General features: G+C 40.7%; 1 protein-coding gene across 4 annotated transcripts in view; it reads right to left on the bottom strand.

The window, feature by feature from the left end:
• Positions 1-15434, bottom strand: part of CP (ceruloplasmin) — a 60533-nt gene that overhangs the window by 26887 nt on the left and 18212 nt on the right. For all 4 annotated transcript variants that reach the window (XM_018049097.1, XM_018049100.1, XM_005675461.3 and 1 more), the window contains 7 exons: positions 11771-11910; positions 9800-9937; positions 8332-8546; positions 6243-6393; positions 3677-3889; positions 2227-2434; positions 508-647 (listed from right to left, as the gene is read on the bottom strand). In XM_018049097.1, coding sequence (XP_017904586.1) covers positions 508-647; positions 2227-2434; positions 3677-3889; positions 6243-6393; positions 8332-8546; positions 9800-9937; positions 11771-11910 — 1205 coding nt within the window. The remainder of the gene's footprint in view (positions 1-507; positions 648-2226; positions 2435-3676; positions 3890-6242; positions 6394-8331; positions 8547-9799; positions 9938-11770; positions 11911-15434) is intronic.

The raw sequence follows: 15434 nt of genomic DNA, 5'->3' as shown, positions 1-15434 counted from the left end.
TGAAGGCAACTTTCCCCTGGCTGTGTGCAACATAACACTTTTTTCCTTTTCCTTATTTCCTTGTTTATATGTATATTTCTTCTTGAGGTTAATCATTTACTTCTTAAAAGTAAATAGCTATGATTTATTTTTAGTGGACTAGAAAACTGGAGAATTTGGTTAAGAATCTCGGTACAAAGTGATCTCTAGCAATTTCATCAAAACTATAGGCATCCATTTGATAAACACCAAATATATATAATTTTATTAGTAAATGGGATATAATGCCATTGTTTCTGATAGAAATAAGTAATATTTTCTTATGCGATATTTTTAGTAAATATAGGCTTCTCATTGTATTAAGTAGCTTCTATTTTTTATTTTTACAAATGAATGAATAAAAAATTCATTTTATGAATAACATTAATATATGAACTAAGAACATTAAGCCCATAGACATGGACTGACTCACCACACAGAGCACCATATCACCAACCCACACCTGATAAATTGGAGCTGGGACAGTACCTAGAATTCCCAGGTGTTCTTCTTCACCCTTTCTCTCCACAGGAACTTGAAATGTGCTGTCAGTGAATTGCCGATACACAACTTTCTTGTACTTGGAGCCTATGTAAAATTCTTCCTTATCTAAAAATGCATTTGAAAGACTAAACACACACACACACACACACAATTAAGGTTAGTATTTGTCTTAATAAAAGTGAAAGTTGAGTTTTAAATTTTGAATAAAAATAATTTTCATTATGCTAGTTTTTAATATCACTGTCCCATTTGAACAAGAAAGAATAAGACTAACAATAAACAAGTGTCTCCAATAAAACGCAGTAGTAAAATTTAAATTTAAAAAAAGCCCCACAATAAACAGGTGTGGTAGAAAGTCTAGCTAGTCTTTACACCTAGCTAGGAGTGGAACCCTAGGAGTCCTGGCCCTGACTGTCACCAGCTAAAATGACCTCCAGCTACTCATTGCCTGTTGGAGCCTCCATTTCTTCACCTCTAAAATGAGCTATTTGGTGAGACTGTCTCTAAGGTTACTTTATGGCTCTGAAATGTTATGAGTCCAGATTTCATCAGTGAAGTGTTCTCTGGTTCCTGTAGTATTTTTAGGCTATAGGAACTGAGTAGCCCTTTTATCCAGCCATTCCCTTTGTCTAAAGCTTTCACTGACTCCTAACGACTCTGTATATTTTGACAGTTCTACCTTAATCACTGAAATGGCTATCTACTCCCTTACATCACAAATCGTACTCATAGGACTTCTCTGGTGGTCCAGTGGCTAAGACTCCATGCTTCCAATGTAGGGGGCCCAGGTTCAATCCCTGTCCAGGGAACTAGATCCCATATGCCACAACTGAAAGATCTTGCATGCCGCAACTAAGACCCAGGGCAGCCAAATAAAAACAAAGAACAAAAGTCCCCCAAGAAATCATACTTCTCATGGCAGTCAAACTGACCAGCTAGGCATCATTTAGCTACAAGTTACCGGTCATGTTGTACATCTCAGCTCTGAACACATTCCACCCCAGTCTCTCAAATCATATCCCCCAAGGGTTAGTGCCTGATGAGATGGTAAAGGGGAGAGTACTTGGCAAAGTATAGAAGAGCTACCTGTAGAAGTGTCAGGCGATGTGTCTCTAAATGTATTGTTTCTGAAGCTCCAATAACCACCCTTTATTTACGCTTATTCACTGAACTCACTTTTACATTTCCATAGTGTACATGTTATTGGTAGTTTTGAACCATATTTTCCTGTAAGTTCTGGTAGGGCAGAGACCATATCCGCTCTAGTGCCCTCAAGAATTTAAAATATGCTTCCATACATAATAGTTTCCAAAATGTGAAGTAACATTACTAGACTCAGAATGAAATCTTTGGAAGAAACATAAGCAACAAATCAAAAGGTTAGTAAAAGAAAATTATTTTAGCTCTGAATGTAGGCATTGATTTTGGTTTAAGTTTGAAAACAATGACAGGAGTATGCAGGTATGAGAAGACAGTCTAACAGAAAAGAGAGTAAGATGAGTGACTACAAAGAATCAAAGGAGATCAATGGAAATTTTTCTGAGAGATAGTTGGAAGAAGCAGAAATGATCGAGAAAGCATTTTGTTGTTGTTTTGTTGTTATTGTGCAATGCAATTGTTCACTGCTTCTTAACTTAGCATAATTCTTACTTCTCTGAAAGAAAAAGCTAAAAAATAATTGGGAGTCAGAGTCTAGAGAATTACTTTTGTTCCTGTAAATGATGTAGCTCCTTTTCCCATTTCCTACTTGGGGAATAATCCCATTCCACTTCCACCGCTGCGATGTAGTAGGTCCTTTCTCCCAGGTAGAGGTATAAATCCTCAGACCTCTGCCCGCACTGGCTCACAGTGTATTTTTGTTTCATGCCACCTGTGTAGTGATCAGTTGTGAGGCATTCCACGTCAAAAGTCCCTGGAATGGTAAATAAAAAGGCGGGTCACCTCCTGTGAGTATTTTTGACCACTATCCCTCATCTGTCATCAGCTCCTTCCCCTGCCCTATTTTTCTTCATAGTACTTATAACCACTTGATACATATATATGTGCTTGTGTGTATGTTAATATACTTGCGTATTGTCTGTCTCCCTGCATTAGAATTTCAGCTGCATGAAAGCAGACACCTTTATCTCTTTTGTTAATTGTTGTATTTACATTTGTCTAATAAAGGAAAAGGTGACATAGGGCCTGTCTTGCATTTTAGTGGCATTTGATGAGCCAAATAAAGCCTGAGGCAAGTTAGCATATTTTCATGTTTGGATAAAATTCTATTTTGTTTTAGTTTTTAATTTTATTCATTCAGAGTCCGTATCTCTGAATTTGCATGTCTATAGTTCCAGTATAGGATATTCAATTGTAGGCGACTAATAAGCCAACACTTCATCTAGGATTGGGAATGGCTTCCTAGGTGGTGCAGTGGTGGCCTTTCCTCTCCAGTGCAGAAGAGGTAGGTTTGATCCCTGAGTTGGGAAGATTCCCTGAAGAAGGAAATGGTGACCCACTCCAATATTCTTGCCTGTGAAATCCCATGGACAGAGGAGCCTTACAGGCTACAGTCCATGGGGTTGCAAAGAGCTGGACACGACAGCACACACACACACGTAGGATACAGAGACATGACACAAAGAGCCTTTATGGGAGACATTTGTTTTCTAGTCTGATTTGCCAGCTATCTTTAAAGGTACATAATTGAAAAGGAGACCATCTTGAGGGTTTGCCTAGGTGGAAATGGGCTTCCCAGGTGTTGCTAGTGGTAAAGAACCTGCCTGCCAATGCAGGTTAGACATAAGATACACCGGTTCGACCCCTGGGTGGGGAAGATCCCCTGAAGAAGGGAATGTCTATCCACTCCCCATTCTTGCCTGGAGAATCCCATGGACAGAGGAGCCTGATGGGCTCCAGCTCTTGGGGTCGCAGAGTCAGATGCGACTGAGTGACAGCACCAATGGGAGAAACCTCAGTCCACTCTTCTCAGTCCCTTCTCGCCCCACCACAGAAACAGAAAATGGACCTACCTGGCAAATACTACAGTAACCAAGGAAAGAAAGGTAGTTAGGAGGCTTGGGGAAGGGATGAGCTAGCACCCAACACAGCATTTTGAACCAAAACCACACAAGTAGACCCAACAGAAATTTGCCTTGATGTTAAAGGAATTCACCTGCAGTATCTGGCTGCATGAAGAGACTCAAACTTGTTTGAGGGAAGAGGTTTGCTGTGTCTCTCCTTTCTCCTCTTGACAGGTAAGTGTTTCCTGAGAAGTATATCCCATGTATATCGACCTCATTTCCAGCACTGAATAAGTACCACATGACCGAATCTCCTTGGCACATGCTGAGACCAGGCTGATTCCCATACATGAATCCATTCATGGCTATAAAAGTTGGAAAATGATATTTTGAAACTGGTTAAATCATATGCCCTACTTCATGACAACCTGTCAGACTTTTCAGAGCCAACTGGGTTTATTTAATTTTTGAAAGACCCATTTGTGCCTGCCCACCCCTTTACATGTCAACAATGTCTCTAAAACTTCTTGCTGAACTCAACACTTCCAGGCAAGCCCTGGGTGGAAGACATAGAGCTGAATGCATGGTTCTTCTTCCTTTTTTAAATATGTATTTGGCTGTGTAGGGTCTTAGTTACAGACTGTTCAATGTGTCATGCAGGATCTTTCGACGCAGCGCACAGACTCTCCGGTTGTGGCGCATGGGCTGTCTAGTTGAGGTGCACGGGCTCAGCAGTTGTAGTGCCAGGGTTTAGTTGCTCTGCAGCATGTGGGATCTTAGTTTTGCAATCAGGCATAGAACCCATGTCCTCTGCATTGCGAGGAGGATTCTTAACCACTGGACTACCAGGGAAGTCTTATGAATGCTGGGTTCTTAAATTTCTGGGCCCTGGGAATCTCACTGTTCTCAGTGAGTCATTTCTCAGTTCTCCCAAGGGCCATATCTGTGAGCACCCAAATGGATGATGAATAACAGTTCTTCCTAGGTGCTGTAGACTGCGAATGTGTTTGTTGCCCTAGATGGAAAATTCTCTGATTCATCTTGAATAACAGGGAAGAGTATGTGCAGGAAGTTCCTTCTCATTGCTGTTTTTAATAGATAATATTCTTGACTCCTCCGAAATGCAAAATAAAGATTGATATGGGTAGTGTGACTATTATCAATCCAATCTGGAAAACAATGTCAGTTTGTATTGGGCTTCCCAGGTGGCACAGTGGTAAAGAATCCACCTACCAGTGCAGATGTAGGAGACATAGATTCAGTCCCTGGGTTAGGAAGATCTCCTGGAGGAGGAAATGGCAACCCACACCAGTATTGTTGCCTGGGAAATCCCATGGACAGAGGAGCCTGGCTGGCTACAGTCCATGGGGTCACAAAGAGTCAGACATGGCTTACCATAAAAAGAAGTTCAAAGAGGAGGAGTTCAGTTTGTAATACAAATTTACTTTTTTTTTCTTCTAGTTACAATGATTTTCACATGTTGTGCATTAGTGGTGTGGACATTTTGAACAATTAGTTCACTATCTCTAAACTCTAACTGCATTTTAGAATTATACTAGGAACTAAAAAGTAAATCCGATGCTGTTTCACTGAAGTAAAAAATCTCTGTCGATTGTGTTGAGCATTTAAAAAACAGTTTTAATAGTTTTTTTTTTTTTTAACTCTCAGGGGATTCTTATGGGTAGTCAAAGATGAGAATCATGTAAGTTTATTCAGAGTAGAAACCATAAAAGAAGCCTGCCTTTATTAAGCCACAGGTAAGAAAAGTATCTAATCCAGTAACTCTCAAATTTAAGCATACATCAGAATAACAGAGAGGATTTGTTAAACACAGGTTTCAAGCCCTACACCTAAAGTTTCTGATTCAGTAGGTTGGGGTTGGAGTCCAAGAATCTGCATTTCTAACAAGTCCTGGGTGATGCTGAAACAGCTGACCTAGAGACTACATTTTAAGGACTATGAATCTTATTGGAAGAAAAGTTATGATCAACCTAGACAGCACATTAAAAAGCAGAGACATTACTTTGCCAACAAAGGTCCATATAGTCAAAGCTGTGGTTTTTCCAGTAGTCAGGAATAGATGTGAGAGTTGGACTGTAAAGAAAGCTGAGTGCCAAAGAATTGATGCTTTTGAACTGTGGTGTTGGAGAAGACTTGAGAGTCCCTTGGACTGCAAGGAGATCCAACTAGTTCATCATAAAGGAAATCAGTCCTGGGTGTTCATTGGAAGGACTGATGCTGAAGCTGAAACTCCAACACTTTGGCCACCTGATGCGAAGAACTGACTCATTTGAAAAGACCCTGATGCTGCGAAAAACTGAAGGCAGGAGGAGAAGGGGGCGACAGAGGATGAGATGGTTGGATGGCATCACTGACTCAATGGACATGAGTTTGGGTAAACTCTGGGAGTTAGTGATGAACAGAGAGGCCTCACACACTGCAGTCCATGGAGTTGCAAAGAGTCAGACATGACTGAGTGACTGAACTGAATTGATCTAATTGGCATATATTATATGTTTTGTTATTCTGAGTTAAGTGAAACTAAGATTCAGTTTACTGATATGTCAAATAATTAACAATATTACCCTTAGAGCACTATGGTATTTAATCATTTATTAAAACAATCTGTGGGAAAGCTATTAGTATTTTAGCTTAATCAAAAGCATTACATGTGCAGTGCTGAAATAGCTTGATATTGGTGGATGATGCAGTACTTACAGTGCATCTTATTAGATTCCTGAAAATCTTCATTTTCCTTATCCACCTGATCGGGTGCTGTTGTAAACATTTTAATATTATCATCCAGGAGTAAACTCTCATTCTCATCAAACACTGTAGGAAACAAATAGAACTCCTTGTCTACATTTTTCTGAAAATCAAAATAAGAACAATGAGATGAAGACAGAATGAGTAAAGCAGAAACACTTCCATATGCACAGTACTATTTATGCATAAACCTGCTAAAAGAAGGACAAGAGCTGAAGTTTCTATTCCACTTTGTAAATGGAACTCACAAAATACTCCTGTTCACCACCAGAGGTTTTTAATTTGTATTGGAGTATAGTTGCTTTACAATGTTGTGTTAGTTTCTGCTGAACAGCAAAGTAAACAAGTCATACATATACATATATCACCCCCCTTTTTGTTAGTTCCTTCCCATTTAAGTCACCACAGAGCATTGAATAGAGTTCCGTGTGCTATATAGTAAGTTCTCATTGGTTATCTATTTTATACATAGTAATGTGTATATGTCAATCCCTGTCTCCCAATTCATCCCATCTCCCTTCCCTGCTTTGATGTCCGTACATCTGTGTCTTTATTTCTTCTTTTCAAATAGTGGAAATGTTCACCACTATAAAAGGGAAAGCTTACTCAGATTCAAAAATTTTACTGAAAGCAAGACAAAATTAGTAATATAGACCTATACCTAAAAATATCCTGCTACAATTTTTGGATTTCAGAGATAGACAAATTTCTAGAATAATCCATTTTAAAAGTTATGAACATCAGACTTCTCTAGAACAATAAATGTCAGAGTAAGATGGAGTACCAACTACTGTTTTGAGAGGGAAAGATTATGATAGAAAAATTTGACACCAAGCAAAGCACAACAAAGTGACATTTTCAGATGTGTCAGGATTCCAGAAGGGAGCTGCTATAATCTCTTACATGCTGACCTACTGAGAAAACTTCTCTTTAGTTTCTTCAGAGAAGAAAACTTCTCTGAAAACAGAGAAAATTTACAAGTCATATTTCCTAATTATAAGGCAATAAAACTGAAAATTACTCATAAAAGGACAAAAAGTTAAAAAAGTAAAAGACCATATTTGGTTCAAGTAACTTAGATCAGAGAAAAATAAAAATGAATTTCTAAGAATTTAATAAGTAATATCTATGAGAATACTATAAGTCACAATGTATGGAATATAATTAAACATAAACTGAGAGTCTGAAATGTTTTATTTTAAGCAAAACCAAATTAAAATGTATGTTTTTTTGATGCTTTAAGGTGTGGTAATTGTATTGAATGCATTTTCAAAGGAATCTTTCTCTTTTAAAGATTTATATTGCAATATTTATTTTAGAGATAAATACAATGGTTAGATTAAGTATTTCTATTTCTAGATCAGAAGGTTATTTTCTCATTTCTAAAAAATATTTATGGATGTGTGAGCAGTGTTATTTCTTACATGTTATACAAATAATTGAAGCTTAATTAGCAGTATAAGTAAATAGTAATATGCCAGTCTCCTTCAGACAAATATAAAAAATATTTAAAGCAATATTTTCCTCAGTGAATGTTAACTGACTTATTGTCATTAATAGGTGATTTTTTTAAATGTGTGTGTTGAATTGTATCATAAAAGACTTTGGATTCCAAGGAAAATCTTGTTTCCAACTCATTTTGAAGCAATCCTGTTAGTCAGAGAGTCTCCACACAATACAGATATAAGCCTAAGAAAAAAACTGTAACAAGTATTATGTGTGGAACTTGGGCTTCCCTGGAGGCTCACTGGTAAAGAATCTGCTGCCAATGCAGGAGACGCGGGTTTGATCCCTGGGTAGGGAAGATCCCCTGGAGAGCATGGCAACTCACTCCAGTATTCTTGCCTGGAGAACTCCATGGACGGAGGAGCCTGGTGAGCTACAGTCCTAGGGGTCACAAAAAGCCGGACATGACTAAAGCTACTGAGGATGCATGCATGCATGTGGAACCCTCACTGTCTCAAACAGCAGAATTTTCCTTATAATAATGATAATTCAAAGGGATTTGAAAATCATTTTCATTTTCCCTCATTGGACTTACCAGTCTCCCATTTGCAAGTAAACTTCCATTCTGGCATATTTTCATTGGCCCGATAAGCCCAGTAAATATATCTTTGGTGGGATCCACAGCAGAATAATACATCTTAGCCAGACAGACAGGATCTTTGTAGGTGGGTCCCACTTCCCTGGGGACAGTCCACTCATAGGTGAATGTTCCTTTGGGTGCCACATGGGAGCCTGAAGGAGGAGGCCCACCTGTAAGAAAGGTCACATGGGGGAGGTTAAGTTTTCTTTCTAATGTGGTCATTTGAGCCATGGAGTAGACTGGGTTTAGCCTAGGATAACCTACTTTTGTGCTCCTTTTATAAATTAGACTGGAATCCCACTGGTGTCAGGTCACAAATAGGTATGATTTCCCTCAGGAAGTCTTCTCTATACCTCTGTCTGAGATTGGTGCTTGCTATGGTCTGAATGTTTATGTTTCTCCAAAATTCATATGTTGGAATCCTAATGCCCAATATGATAGTATTTGAGGTGAGAGGTGATTAGGTTATGAGAGTGGAGCCTTTCTGAATGGGGTTATTGCCCTTACAAAAGAGATCCCACAAAACTCCCTAGCCCCTTCTTACATGAAAGGTTACAGGAAATCAAAGACCTGGAAGAGGGTCTTCATTGGCTAGCCTTGACCTACAAAAATACCTAAATACTTTCATATAGTGGAATATTTTGTATCATTAAAATTATACCTATAAAATATTTATCAGGTAAGAAACCAAACTCTGAGTACAAAATTATAGCAATAAGTATATTTATATACTAGGGCTTCCCTGCTGGCTCAGACTATAGACACTCTACCTGCAATGCAGGAGACATGGGTTTAATCCCTGGGTCAGGAAGACCCCCCTGGAGAAGGGAATGGCTTCCCACTCCATTATTCTTGCCTTGAAAACCCCATGGACAGAGGAGCTTGGGTGGGGGAGGGCTATAGTCCATGGGGTCACAGAGTCAGACATGACTGAGTGACTAACACTTTCACTTTTTCATATTTAAATACTATGATATCAAAATATTATGTGCACAGATGGAAGAGTGAAGGACTTATACAAAAATATAATGGTGGTTGACTATAGAACTATGGATATTACGTTTGGCTACAAATTTTATATTTTTAAAACATTCTAAAATGTACATCTAATAACTACAAGAATATTTTTTCAAATTTAGCAGTTACCCAAATAGAACTCTGGAAATGTGTAATTGATACAATCCAAGTAAGTTACTTTCAGTATTGTCAATAATCACCCAATTAAGATAGGACAGAATCCCACAAACCAACTGCAAATGGTAGGAGAAGAGATTGACTTGCTTCCTGGCATGATGCCTGAGGATGGTATATAAGAAGATTCCTCAGAAGTTCCTGCCTTTGGTTTTTTCAGGGCTGTTTTCCTGGAGTGACTAGCACAGTGGGTTATAAACATTATTGCTTGATTACCAAATGTTGTACTCACTTCCACTCGGTGAATAGTATGTGCCCTCGTTGTTCTTATCGACTCTCACTCCAATGGGCTCAATACTGAGGGGATGGGCTGCTTTGTTATGGAAGGTGACTCTGATGGTGTCTCCCACCTCTGCAGCAATGACGGGACCTAGGGATAAAGAGAGAATTATTATCCTCCCTGATATCTAACCTACAGAATACCTAAGACAGTTGATTTCTCTGTCTTGTCCTCTAAAAAGAACCTCTGGAAGCAACATGCTTATTATGGCATGAGGAGTCTGGAAAGAGATGAGAAGGGTTTTTTGAGTTAACTTCAAGTAATGAAATTTGTTGCCATGTTTAACCAAGTCAGTTCACAAGCTTCACACATCTATAAAACTACTCGGTACCTGCACTCTCCTCATCCTAGTTTACTGTGGACCGGACGTGTGCTATTTGGTCCCAAGAGCCAAGTTCAGTTCAGTTCAGTTCAGTCGCTCAGTTGTGTCCGATTCTTTGCGACGCCATGAATTGCAGCACACCAGGCCTCCCTTCCATCAACCAACTCCCGGAATTCACTCAAACTCATGTCCATTGAGTCGGTGACGCCATCCACCCATCTCATCCTCTGTCGTCCCCTTCTCCTGCCCTCAATCCCTCCCAGCATCAGGGTCTTTTCCAATGAGTCAACTCTTCGCATGAGGTGGCCCAAGTACTGGAGTTTCAGCTTTAGCATCAGTCCTTCCAATGAACACCCAGGACTGATCTCCTTCAGAATGGACTGGTTGGATCTCCTTGCAGTCCAAGGAACTCTCAAGAGTCTTCTCCAACACCACAGTTCAAAAGCATCAATTCTTTGGCACTCAGCTTTCTTCACAGTCCAACTCACATCCATACATGACCACAGGAAAAACCATAGCCTTGACTAGATGGACCTCCAAGAGAATGCCGTAAACATTGACCACCCAAAGGGGGTAAGTTAAATTTGTCTTGGATGTGAAAAGCAACACTGTTGTGTATTTTCCATCACCAAAATTAATATTATTACTAAATAAAGAATAAAAACAGATATATAGTACACATGTATTTTATGTAATATATAAAATGATATTTATTGAGCGTTTCCTATGTGTTCTCCTCAGTATTTATGTGAATTAACTCATTTAATCCTTATGACTGCTTTATGAGGTAGGGACTATTGTTGTTACTATCATTCTTGTTTTATAGAAAGAGGGCAGGCACAGATAGTTGAGTATTTCAAAGGTCACATGGCTAATAGGTGAGGACAGACAGTGAGGACAGTCTGAGTCCACGCACTTGCTATTCTGCCCATGAGCCTTCGCAAGAAGAGATCCCTGGGTCCTGCCTGGGGAGAAGGAGGCTCTAAAACAAACCCAACTGTCTCATTAGTAGCTGGATTTTATTTCTAAGGGAATGTACCTTTAACTAAAACTGGAAGCTAATAGCATCACGGTCTATTAAAACAAAGTCACCCCTTACCTCTTTGAAGAAAGAAAAAAGACATTCAATTGAAGTCAGCCTGGCTTTTCATGTTGAAGATTTACTACGGGTAAATTTACATTTGGGAAAGTGATTGGCTACTGCATTTTATTGATGTTTGCTCCTCCACGAATAGTTTGTATGTAGAAATCATGCTTCAGATTCCGAAGCTTCTGTTCTTTAAGTTGGTTGTAGTTCAGAGGAAGAGCACATTGTTGTTGTTTAGTTGCTAAGTTGTGTCTGACTCTTTTGTGGCCCCATGGACTGTAGCCCCCCAGGCTCCTCTGTCCATGGGATTCCCCAAGCAAGAATACTGGAGTGGGTTGCCATTTCCTTCACCAGAGGGTCTTTCCCAACCCAGAGATAGAACCTGCATCTCCTGCATTGGCAGGATATTCTGCATTGAATTGAATCTGCAATTCTGCATTGGCAGATTCTTTACCAGGAAGCCACCAGGAAGCCCAAGCGTACATTAGTATTTACGTATTCTGTGCAGACTTACCCAGGATGCCAAGATGTTCCTCTTCAGGGCCTCTCTCTTTTTGATTAGAGAAGGAGGCATCTGTGTACTCACGATAAACCAGCTTTTTATATGACCCTCCGATTCTTGTAGGACCCTGTTCAAAAAATGCCTCTGAAGCACTGCCAAAAGAGAAAGGGTTTAATTCTGGAGCTGAGAGCAGAACAGAGCCCAGTAGTCACACAAGATACTAATTGAAAAGTTCTGACCAAGGCTTAGAATTATTACCCACGATTTGTCAAATACTCAAACAAGCAGATAGTACTAGGCATTCTGTAGAAAGATGTTAAGATTGGGGGTGGAGATTTATGGCACAGAGACTTAAATTTTTTTTTTTTCAAGTGAAGTGAAAAAAAATTTCAAGAGGACCCATGTTGACCCCTGAAAGTTAATAACTTGTCCTACGATAGAATCTTTTAAATAAATTATGAACTGTCTAAAAATAGAGTAACTACTGTTTATTGCATGTTAGCACTCAGAAACGTTCATTTATTGTCTGAAACTCACATGACGATGCAACAAAATTGGTATTATTCGCCCCATTTTACAGTACTCTGCATTTCTGTTGATAGTCTTTCTTAATTTCTTCAGTATTTTCATGATATCTTTTCTTTTTTTTTTTTAAATTTGTCTCTATTTTTGATTGGAGGATAATTGCTTTACAATGTGGTATTTCTTTCTGCCATACATCAACATGGATCAGCCATAAGTATACATGTGTTTCCTCCCTCGTGAATCTCCTTCCCACTTCCCACCCCATCCCACCCGCTAGGTTGTCGCAGACCGCCAGGTTGCGCTCCTTGCATCATACAGCAACTTTCCGTTAGCCATCTATTTTACATATGGCAATGCACTTATTTCGATGCTGCTCTCTCAATTCATCCTACCCTCTCCTTCCCCTGCCGTGTCCAGAAGTCTGTTCTCTATATCTGAGTCTCTATTCCTGCCCTGCAAATAGGTTAATCAGTACCATTTTTTCTAGATTGCATAAGTATGTGTTAATATATGATATTTGTCTGACTTACTCCACTCTGTGTAACAGGCCGTACGTCCTTCCTCACTAGAACTGACTCAGATTCGTTCCTTTTCATGGCTGCATGACCACGTTTTTGAACCTAGTGTCTGTTACACTGCACTGGTCTGCCTTGTTTGTTCCTCCAGGTGATTTCTCTTGGTCTGTTAACTGGAAGTGGTTCCTCTACCTCTTCATTGTACTTGCATTTCCCTCACTCTGAGTTTGGGAGAAACGGTGATCTACCGTAGTCACGGAAGGCTGTACACACGCGGAAGCGCTCCTGCATGGCTTGTGTGGGTTTAATACTTTTGGGCCCAAGGGCTGCTTTGAGTTTGGATGCCTTCCACCTCTTTCCTCAGGGTGTGTCCCCATTATCCCCTGAAGGGAGTGTGCAGATGTGGTGGCCTGCCAGCACTCCTGGGATCCTGTGATGTGTCCCATTGCCTGAGAGCACACAGGGAAAGATGCTCCTCTGGGGGTCCCACCTCTCCCCTACAGCCCCCAACAGTGGCGCTCTACACTCTCAGTCACTCACACTCCAGCCCCTGCAGGCTGTCTCTGGTGCATCCCACCCCAGTTCTCCCCCTGGGTCTGACCTCTGAAGCCTGAGCTTCAGCACCCAGCCCCCATATGCACTGGGCATCTCAGGCTGGGGAGCTCAGGGCCTTGGTATTGACTGTCTATGCAGGCAGGCCTCTCTCCATTTCTCCTTCTGCAAACTGGTTGTTGCGCTCTTCTCTGTGGTGAAGCTCCCCCTCTGTCCCACCAATGAGGGGACTTCCAGAGTCCAGGAACATTTCTTCTCCCACAGCTCCCTCCGAGCGGCACAGATCCTGTCCCAATTCCTTTCTCTCTCTCTCTCTTTTTTCTTCATTTGTCTTACCCAGTCATGTGGAGATTTTCTTGCCATTTCAGAAGTCTGAGGTCCTCTGCCAACATTCGGTAGATGTTCCGTGAGAATCCACACCTTGACACAGTTTGGATGGATTTGTGGGAGGAGGTGAGCTCCAGGTCCTACTCTTCTGCCATCTTAATCACTCCCTCCCCAGTCTCTTCATCTTACAGATGAAGAAATTAAATCTCAGAAAGGCATTGGGCCTGACAAAGCTGCCCCTTTTATCTCTTCTCCTGTACAGACAAATGTACAGAACACCTGCCCTTTGCCAGGAGCCCTGTCATATGATGATGACATACCCATAAGCAAATGGACCCACCATTGTCCACATGGACTTTGCATCTGTCCCAGAAGACAGACTACAGACTGTTCAAAATAACAGCATGTAACAAGCACAGGGTGTTATGAAACATTTCTCCTGGAGTTACGGAGGGCGGGGAGAGGCCTCAAAGCCTTTCCAAAGGAAGAGATTTTAAGAACTAGCTAGAGGAGAAGTGGCACTAAAAAGATGGAATATGTGTGGTGGGGAGAATGGGGCAGGTGTTTACAAAGAGGGAACAGCCTGTGGGAAGGCTCAGAGAAGAGCGTGAGCATAGCATGTCTTATAAAATAGTGCAGGACCATTGCACGCAGGGTAAGACAGAGGATTGGAGAATGAGGCTTAGAGAGATGGGGGATGGGTGGGAGGAACTGCTTAAAGTTTCGGTACATCTCAGGGCTTTGAAACATGTAAACATTAAGGATTAGTGTTTTATGGGATGTCCCTGGTGGTCCAGTGCTTAAGACTCTGTGCTTCCAATGCAGGGTGTGTGGGTTTGATCCCTGGTAAGGAAACTAAGATCCCATGTGCCACACTGCATGGCTAATATATATATATATATATATATATATATATTATATATATATATATAGGAGAAGGAAATGGCAACCCACTCCAGTATTCTTGCCTGGAGAATCCCATGGACAGAGGAGCCTGGTGGGCTAGAGTCCACAGGGTTGCAAAGAGTCAGACACAACTGAGTGACTTAACTTTCAACTTTCAAATTATATATATATATATATATACACATATATATATATGTAAATTTTTTTAAAAGGTGCCAGGAGCCAGCGTGGGGAATCCCCCCGTGGCAAAGGTCATGAGGAAAGGGGCCTGACAAAACGCAAAGGCGAGATCAGGCCTCGAGGAAACCCCCCTGGGCTTTCTCAAGCATCTACTCCCAAAACCAGAGTCTGCCTGCCTTACTGCATTATGCTTTCCACCTATTCTTCTGGCATTCTTCCTCGACCACCTTTCTCTGGAAAAAGTTAACTTAGAGCTCCAGTTAACAGTCTCCTGCATATAAAAGGAGTGTTTCAGATCAAACCCCTCTGATGGCTCTCTAACTTGCCTTACCTGGACTTTTACAACTATGCATGTGATTGTTTGCAGCCCCGCCCCCCCAACTGTGAGAGGCACAGGAAGCCTAAAACATAGAGCCTTTCAAAGAGTTAAAAGTTATTAGATTAGTGCTGGTGTAGGATTTCATTACTGGGCCAATGCTTGTTGCTAAGATCCCATATCTCTTATCCACTGTGCACCTGGGAGTGCGTTAGTTAACATAGTTGGAATGTAAGAAAACAAAATAGTAGCCTTGAAACTAAGCACATCAGACTTTTGAGCTAATTGGTTCTTTCTTTGTTGTAACTCGCTGCACCTTTGCTTTGTGAAAATGTAACTTTGTTTGATACTTTCT

Source organism: Capra hircus, chromosome 1 (genome assembly GCF_001704415.2).
Source record: "Capra hircus breed San Clemente chromosome 1, ASM170441v1, whole genome shotgun sequence".
NCBI classification, from domain to species: Eukaryota; Metazoa; Chordata; class Mammalia; order Artiodactyla; family Bovidae; genus Capra; species Capra hircus.
This window is presented reverse-complemented; position numbering and strand designations above follow the sequence as displayed.